This window comes from Phaseolus vulgaris, chromosome 3 (assembly GCF_000499845.2).
Source record: "Phaseolus vulgaris cultivar G19833 chromosome 3, P. vulgaris v2.0, whole genome shotgun sequence".
Classification (NCBI taxonomy): Eukaryota; Viridiplantae; Streptophyta; class Magnoliopsida; order Fabales; family Fabaceae; genus Phaseolus; species Phaseolus vulgaris.
Window position 1 is genome coordinate 26,031,603 of NC_023757.2, and position 9,261 is coordinate 26,040,863.

The following is a 9,261-nucleotide window of genomic DNA, read 5'->3' on the forward strand; positions in this document are numbered from 1 at the left end:
ATGAACAAATATTTTATTTTTTAGATGATACATGTTATTTTGTTGGATTTTTTTATTTATAATTATTATTCCAAAATTATATAATAGTAAATTTTTATATATATATTATACATATTATTTTAAATTCTTTTATTTTTATAAAATTAAATTTATATAATAAATATATTATATTTCATACTAAATCAGGTGTGTTGAAACATGATCTATCCTTTTGTCATGTTCTATCCCTATTTTTTTTACATGTTTTTGTCAATATGATTTTTGGCTATATATTTTAAATTTTGTTTTAAATTTTTATTCTTATATCCATTTTTTACTTTAATTATTTTTATTTCTTATTATGCATAACTTATATTGTACTAACACAGTTAGGATTTTAGATAAAAAATATAATTTTTTTATTTCTTAAAATTATAATTCAAATTTTATTACTTAAATAAATCCCCCGTGTTGCACGTTTAAAAGTGATAGTTGAATATAAAAAGAATGCAATGAGAATGAGGAGCAGAGTGAGTCCCGCGCAATGCGTGTTCAGATAGGTGATAGAAAAGCAGTGTTAACAGTGATAGAATGTTTTCTTTGGATCTAAAGCTGTCGACGAGTAGAAGTATGAGAATTTAAGAAAAAAAATGGAAGAAAGTTAATTTTAGAGTATGTATGAATAAAGATTATTGAAACACTTTTTTTTAAAAGTATTTTAAATTATTTTTAATAGTATAAATTATAAGAATACAAATTTTATTATTATATATAAAAAATAAAATATTAAATATTAAATAATAATCAATAATATGAAATAATATGAAAACTTAAATATTAAATACTAATTTTAACAATGTTCAAGACAACAAATATTTATAATTTTTAAATTTAAATCATTAAAATGGATCCTTGTTAATAAAAGATTCATAAAAAGTAATTATATAAATATTTTTAATTTAAACCATATCTTAATTCAATGAGTCTAATCAATTATGTTTTTCTTTAACAAACAACTTAATGGATTCTGTTCAATATCTGAATAGTATAATAATGATGTCTATTTTAATATATATCATATAATTATTATTAATTATTTTTTTTTACATAATCATTAAGACCTATGTGTTTTTTTTTTAATGCATAATCGATTAGACTATGAAAAATCTTAAAATTATTATTTATAATTTTATAAATTAATCTGAATTATTATTGTTATTTTAATATTTATATTATTAATATTAATAATATTTTTTTATTATAATTATATAAATAAATTTATATATTTAGGTATATAGGTATTTTTTATTTTATTAAAAGTATTATTATTATTATTAATATTTAATATAAATAAAATAAAATAAAAATAATAATTAATATAAATAATATTATTATTAATTAAAATTATTTTTATTTACATTTATTATCATTATTTTAGTTAATATTATTATTTTATAAATTAATTTTAAATATTATTAATATTATACTTTATATTATTATTATTTAGTTAGGTATGTACAGTTTATTTGAAAGAAAATTAAAAAAATTAAATATTTTTAATTATTTTTCATTATATATTGAAGGTAAAAATATAAATGGGTAAAAGCACATGTGGCTTTCTCTTCTCCTTGTACTTTCTCTTATTATAAAAGAAAGTAGAAAAGCTCCAACTTCTACCTCATCCATCCATTGAAACATGTGGCTTTCTCTTCTCCTTGTACTTTCTCTTATTATTACTTTCTCTTATTATAAAAGAAAGTAGAAAACCTCCAACTTCTACCTCATCCATCCATTGAAACAAAGTGGCCTAAACCCTATACACTGTAATCGTGTGAAACTGGTAACATCAATGGATCATCAACATCCACCGCTCAACCTTCACTTTATTCCTTACCTAGCACCGGGCCATCTCATCCCTCTCTGCAGCATAGCCACACTCTTCGCCGCACGTGGCCACCACGTCACCGTCATCTCCACTCCCTGCTACGCCCAAATCCTTCGCAAATCCAGCCCCTCCCTCCACCTCCACGTCGTCGAATTCCCTGCCCGTGAAGCCGGCTTCCCCGACGGCGTCGAACTCATGTCCGCCGCCAATAGCCTAGAAGACGCCAGAAAGTTCCACTACGCCACCACGCTCCTCCGCGTCCCCATCAGCCGTTTCCTAGAGCAGCACCCACCCGATTGCATCGTCGCCGACTTCTTCTACCCCTGGGTCCACGACGTGGCGAACAACCTCCGCATCCCGAGCTTCGCCTTCAACGGTTTCTCACTCTTCACCGTGGCAGCCATGGAGTCCGTGAGATCAAACCCCGCACTTGACTCCGACAGTGGCCCCTTCGTGATCCCTGACTTTCCTCACCACATCATCTTGTGCTCGAGACCACCCAAGATGGCCACCGCCTTCATGGACAGGCTTCTGGAAACAGAGATGAAGAGCGACGGTCTAATCGTGAACAGCTTCGCGGAACTCGACGGAGTAGAGTACATTCAGCACTACGAGAAAGGCACGGGCCACAAAGCTTGGCATCTAGGGCCAGGGTGTCTGGCCGCAAAAATCGGCGAAGAGAGGGGCAAGAAAAGCGTGGTGAGCGAGAAGGAGTTAGTGAGTTGGTTGAACTCGAAGCAGCCGAAGTCTGTTGTGTACGTATGCTTCGGTAGCATGTGTCGGTTTCCGGATAAGCAGCTTTACGAGATGGCGTGCGGGTTAGAAGAGGCGGCGCATGATTTTGTATGGGTGGTTCCGGAGAAGAAGGGGAAGGAGGATGAGAGCGAGGAGGAGAAGGAGAAGTGGCTTCCAAAGGGATTCGAAGAGAGGAATGCAAAGAAAGGGCTGATTATCAGGGGGTGGGCCCCGCAGCTTCTTATCTTGGGCCACACTGCTGTCGCTGCCTTCCTCACGCACTGCGGTTGGAACTCCACGTTGGAGGCAATTACTGCTGGAGTTCCCATGCTGACGTGGCCGGTGGTAGGGGATCAGTTCTACAACGAGAGGTTGGTTACTGAGGTGCGTGGGGTCGGGCTGGAGGTGGGCGCCACCGAGTGGAGACTCATCGGGTACGGGGAGAGCGAGAAGCTGGTCACCAGTGATTGCATCCAGAAGGCTGTGAGGAGGCTCATGGACGGCGGTGATGAAGCTCAAGAAATCAGACGGCGTGCACGAGAGTTTGCGGATAAGGCTAAACAGTCTCTTCGGGATGGAGGCTCCTCTCACAACAATTTAACTGCCCTCATTGCTCATCTCACGCGCCTCAGAGACACTCGCTAATCCTGATGACATCTCACACTGTTAGTTTTTTTTTTATCGGAAAAAAATAAAATAAAACAAAGAGTACCGATATTTAGACACCTCCATTTGCGTTGCTTCTGAATACATTCCTCTGACGTGGCACTTTTAATATTAAACAAATAGTGTGTGGGTGCTAGTTGCTGAGGTGGAAAAATTGAAACTGGCATTTGAAGAGTTCATTTCTGGAATGAAGAACGTTTGAAAGGTGGATTTCAAAGGTAGGATTCAGAAGGTGCATTTTAAAGGGAGACCATTTGCGTTTGAGGGTTGTTGGTTGCGAACAAAGACGTGCGATTCTGTGTGTGTCGTTCAACAAAAGCAAGAGCGAGATTTGGAAGGATTAGGGTTTTCAATTGGGACATTTTCGATTGCGGCGGTTTTTGAAGGGAGAAGGAAGCATAAGAGAGGTGTGTTGCCATCTTGAGGTGTTTAGGACTTTCGTTTAAGAGTGCGATTTCCATTTTGAGGTATGTATTTTGCTTTCAGTTTAGGGCTTTGGTACGGGGTTATTTGTTTATTGTTTTGCTTTCCGTTTTTTAGCATTGAGTGCAGTGTAATTTCGTTTGTTTGTTTGGTGTGTGGTTTTTGAGTTTTGAAGTTTGAATGCATTTGGATTTCATTGTTTTGTGGTATGGGAATTTGGGACTGGTTTTGATGTTTATGTTTCATCTGTAAAATGGTAGAGTGTGGACAAAACACACGCCAAATTATACTGTTATGATAAATTAATGGCAAAACACAATGAGAGCAATAACTGTTTTGTATCAAAGTCCAAGTTTGAGTCATGCCCTTAGTGTCGGACATACCTTATTTAGTACATCTAAGATTAAGTAAGCAACTAGATGCTTTGAACGACATATGCTTTGGAGTCAAAGGTATATTTAGTTAAGAGTAAACACAGAGTATATGGGTATAAGTTTAATGAAAAACGAGTTGGCATTGTTTTCAAGGTGAAAAATGAGGATTACAGCTTATAAGAATTCAGAAGGTGCATGGTTTAATCTTGAAAGATAGGAGAAAGTGCTATCAAACCATGATTTGTGTTTGCAATAAGGAAAAAATTTCATTAACAAAAAAAATTAAAACACCCATACATTGACAAATTATTATAATAATATAATAATATTTTAAATTAAAAAAAATTAAATATGATTAAGATTAAAATATTATTTTATTGGAGTGTGAAGTATATGTTTTGTTCTGTGTATCTGGTGTTAAGATATCATCATCTAAAATGAAAGGTAGTTTGGTTAAAAGGATAGATTAAAACCTAAGAAAATATTTCTGTTTTGAGAGATGAACTGTGTCAATAATCTGTGTCTCAAAACCTTGTCTATTGGGATTTTTTTTATTGGCTTGATTGCTCCCATTTGTAAGTGTATGTTGCCCTGTTTGATGAGATGAAGACAAGTGCCAATTGATGCCATTTTTATGATGATACTGCTTACTAATTGCTTGGAATTAAATTGTAGTGTATAGTAATTGTGATCCTTAACTCTTCTTCCAATATTTAAAATTGATAACATCCATTCTGTAATAACCTTCTGACAATCTTTTACAAATAATTTGTTACTAGCGACATTGAAATAGAGATATGATTCCTCTTTGTATGGAGAAAACTTTATTAGAAGAAGTGTATGTTGGTTTGGTTCTGAACACGAAACATTCACACAAATTATTTTTTCTTAATTTTAAATCAACCAAAGTTAGGATTATGATAGTCATTTTTGTGTGTTCTTTGCAAAGTCTTAAAGGAGGAATTGTTTGGGGTATCATATATATATATATATATATATATATATATATATAGGTTTATATTATTTTTTTAATTTTTTTAACATTGGGACTTCAACTGTTCATATTTACCCAGGAAGATCAAAATATAGTATAAGACCACAACTGAAACTAACTAGGAGTAAGGTGTTGGTAGTCCTTGACATTATTTGGGTTGAGAAATTTAATCCCTATGATTTGAAAAGCCTTGTATTATTAGACATTCTACTTTTTAGTCCTTGTTGAGTGCAAAACAACAATGAAAACAGAGCTTAATAAAAGTGAATGACTTTTTGAGGTCATCCAAAATGTATTTTGCTGCCTTCGGATTTTGAAATAAAGATTTAAAATCATTTGTAGAATTATGCTTCACTGCCCAATCCTCAAGGGCCTTTCTTTGAGGCACCACCACTGCCACCAAAAAAAGATTAAAAACTGTTTCCATAGACCCAAATCTGCATGTAGAATAAAAAACTTATTTATTAATAGAAGTACACATATATTTAAGAATTGAGGTATTTGTAAGTCCACTTTCCCATTAAAACTAGGCATCCAACTCGATTCATGTTGCTGTAAATTTACTGAATGTTCTTTATTGAAGCATAAGCATACCGATGTTATAAAAGTGTATGTTGGTTTGGTTCTGAACAGGAAACATTCACAAAATTGTTTGAGGATATAATGTCAATTAGTGGATGTTCAGATGAGGAGGTTCTTACGATTGATCACCATCCTGAGGGTGAAGCTAAGGTTTCTTTGAAATGATGTTTTTTTTGTTTTAAAGTAGACATGATATTTACATTTATTTATCTTTAATTTTAATTATTATAGTGTATTTGTATTTAATTTTGATATACAGGTGTTTAGGCATAATTGCAGGTCAAAGCGTTTGGCTGTTGTGAACATGGTTATAAGTTTGCAACAAAAGAGTATTATATAGTCCACCCCATTTGGATGGCTTTTGTTTGTTCGTGAGGACATCAAATTGAGTCGTGGACTTTTAAGTAAGTTATGTAGTTCTTGGGTGGAGAGGAAACAAAGTTTTTCAATTCAGTATCAATTTGTGTCGTTTAGTTTGGTAGATGTGTGTTTAGGTGTAGGTCTTAGAGTAGGTGGTAGAAAAATTGATTTAAGGAAAAGTAGTATTATATCTCACATAAGGAGTTTTTTTGGAAGAAGGTCATGTAACTGTGGAAATGATATATTCTGTTATTTTGAAACTTGGGAATGATATTTTCTCAGAGGACTTTTGTAAGTTGTATATCTTGTTAGGTTTGTCGGAGTTTATTCTCCCTACTAGATTGGGTTTAGTTCATGATGGGTTGTTTAACCTTGTTGATGATTTAGACAAACTTGATATGTACAATTGGGGGGGGGGGGGGGGTTTAGTGTATGAGATTTTGGTTGATAGTTTGTGTTCAGCTTCAAAATGGATTACACGGAGAAATATGTCGTATATCCATGTGGATGGTTGCGTTTATCTCTTGCAGGTAATATGAAACATTTTTGTTATTGGTAAATGTTTGTAATAATTGTGCATTTGTGTTGACGTTTTAATAAATGTTTTTTTTGTATTCATTGTTCAGATATGGGCGATGAAACATTTGTTCTCTTATAAGCGTCAAGTACCTACGAGTGGGAATAAATATCCCCGTATCATGCATTGGATGGATGTTAGAGTTGGTGACCATGAACTTGGACGTGGTTTGCGTAAGCATAAGGTATGTTTTTTTTTTTGTACTTTGTATTACATTAATGTTGTTTTGAATGTAGATAATTAATTTTGGAATTATATAAGTCAACAAATAGGTTCTTCTTGAGTTATGTGCTTCCAATGAAGAACTTTGCAGTAAATTTGTTGAAGAAGCTTTTGACCAAATTGGGTGTCGAATTACGAAGAAGAAACCAACAAAGGATGAAGTCCATGGAAGGAGGGTGAAAGTTCTTGAACTGATGCGGAAATCTGAGGAGCAGGAAGTATTAATCACAAGTATGGAGAAAGAGGTGAATGACACAGTTGAGTTAATTGCAAGGAGAAATTGTCTTCGTCGTGATACTCAGTCAGAAGTAGTTGAAGTTGAACCTCTTGCAATGGATTGCACATACTTGAAAAAGGCAGAAAGCAGTCATGAAGATGTAGATGAAGATAAAGAATTACATGTAGATGAAGTCCAACCAAATGAAGAAGTGACAATGTTTCCTAAAAAACCCAAAAACTGATGCTTCATTAATGGATATGTTTTTAGGTGCTTTCTGTTTTTAAGTTAGTGGATTTATGCTTTATTGACATTGTTGAAACCATTGTAATTTGTAGTATTGCACCAATAATTTTGTTCAGGAGTAATTATTGTGGAAACTCTGAATGTGTAAGTGGATTAATTTTGTTATTCATTAATAGTATTGTTATTGATTAATTATGTAGTATTGTTTTTATTATTCAACTTTGTACTGAATGGTGACAATTATATTGTCAACCCTGTTTGCATCCAAAAAACCCAAAAGTTATATAGTCTTTCACCAATGAATGGGCTGAACCTCCAATGAGGTCCTTGGACTCCCATGTGAACCCTCTTTGCATCCAAAAAATCCAATAGTAATATGTCACTTGCAGGACCAAATGACAGTGCAAGAAGTTGAACATAGGTCCCCAGTTAAAATCAAAGGGGTCACCACTTACATTAAAACACCAGAATTTGAGGTAGTCTTTCACGAATGAATAGTCTGAACCTCCAATGAGGTCACTGGACTCGAAATGAGTGTGCAAAAAGTTGAACATAGGTCCCCAGTTAAAATGAAAGGGGTCCCCACTTACATAAAAAAAACCAAAAATTTGAGGTAGTCTTTGACCAATGAATGGCCTGAACCTCGAAAGAGGTCCCTGGACTCCCATCTGAACCCTCTTTATAGCCAAAAAGCCCAAAACTAATCACTGAGTTGCAAGATTAAATGACTGTGCAAAAAGTACAACATAGGTCCCCAGTTAAAATGAAAGGGGTCCCCAGTTACATAAAAACACCAAAAATTTGAGGTAGTCTTTGACTAATGAATGGCCTAAACCTCCAAAGAGGTCCCTAGACTCCCATCTGAACCCTCTTTGCAGCCAAAAAATCCAAAACTAATCACTCAGTTGCAAGATTAAATATCTGTGCAAAAAGTAAAACATAGGTCCCCGGTTAAAATGAAAGGGGTCCCCACTTACATAAAAGCACCAAAAATTTGAGGTAGTCTTTGACCAATGAATGGCCTGAACCTCCAAAGAGGTCCCTGGACTCCCATCTGAACCATGTGTGCAGCCAAAACCCCCAAAACTAATCACTCACTTGGAGGACCAAATGAGTGTGCAAAAATATCAACATAGGTCCCCAGTTAAAATCAAAGGGGTCCCCACTTGCATAAAAAACACCAAAAAACTGAGGTAGTCTTTCACCAATAAATTTACGAAATAATATGTAATGCAGATGTTAATAATCGTCATTTAACATTATTTGACGTCACATACAAGTTTGAGCTACATAATATTCAAGATTGTCTAATTCCTTATTTTTTTTATGGCCTTGAATAATAACTCCATCTTTTCTGCATCTGAAAATAGATGAGGAAGTCAAATGTTAGACAATATACATGGGCAACTTTCATTATAGTTTTTAAAGTGTTCTTCATTTCTTGTATTGTACCTAGAGTCGTGGGTGGAAGTCTTACTATTGGATAACAAGCACGAACTAAGTCGTCAGTGGGTGGACATATGTCAGAATTGAAAACCTACATGAATGACAATTTAATTTCAAGCATGTAATGTAATGTAAAGAAGACCATTATTATTTTAACCTCCACAGTTGTATTACATTTATGTTTTTTGACTACATACCTTGACAATGTTGTTAAGAGTGATATTAAGGTAGAAGTTCCTTCGATTTGGACTGAAAATGCCAACCTAAAAAACACACAAAAGTACTTGTATGAATGACATGACATATGGAATTGTAAAAGAAAAGTTTGTTTTTCGTGCATTAATACATTCTTTAAGACTAAGACAGAGCCAACTTCAATTAGAGAACCAAATTCTTCATTCTTTAAAACCTTCCCATGAACACTTGCACTTGCAGTCCCTGTCTGTAAAGCAAGAAATTTAATATACAACTTCTTCTGCAAAATGTAAGAAAGACTACATAATACGTATGTTACCTTAATTGTTATTAACATGTCTCCTAGACTAGTGTGCTTGC

General features: G+C 34.2%; 2 protein-coding genes across 3 annotated transcripts; both read left to right on the forward strand.

Moving 5' to 3' along the window:
- The first annotated feature begins 1,522 nt into the window (after nt 1–1,522).
- On the forward strand, nt 1,523–3,897 carry LOC137806944 (UDP-glucose flavonoid 3-O-glucosyltransferase 7-like). The gene is made up of 2 exons (XM_068607341.1): nt 1,523–3,264; nt 3,389–3,897. Exon 1 carries the CDS (start codon nt 1,829–1,831, stop codon nt 3,242–3,244), a length of 1,416 nt encoding a protein of 471 aa, XP_068463442.1. The 5' UTR covers nt 1,523–1,828; the 3' UTR covers nt 3,245–3,264; nt 3,389–3,897.
- Nucleotides 3,529–7,452, forward strand: LOC137806945 (uncharacterized). Of its 2 annotated transcripts, XM_068607343.1 has the most exons (4): nt 3,529–3,732; nt 5,690–5,788; nt 6,625–6,759; nt 6,848–7,452. In XM_068607343.1, exons 2-4 carry the CDS (start codon nt 5,720–5,722, stop codon nt 7,256–7,258), a joined length of 615 nt encoding a protein of 204 aa, XP_068463444.1. In that variant the 5' UTR covers nt 3,529–3,732; nt 5,690–5,719; the 3' UTR covers nt 7,259–7,452. The 2 variants fall into 2 exon arrangements, with proteins under 2 accessions (XP_068463444.1, XP_068463443.1); XM_068607342.1 differs by lacking the exons at nt 3,529–3,732; nt 5,690–5,788 and adding an exon at nt 5,824–6,528.
- The last annotated feature ends 1,809 nt before the right edge of the window (nt 7,453–9,261 follow it).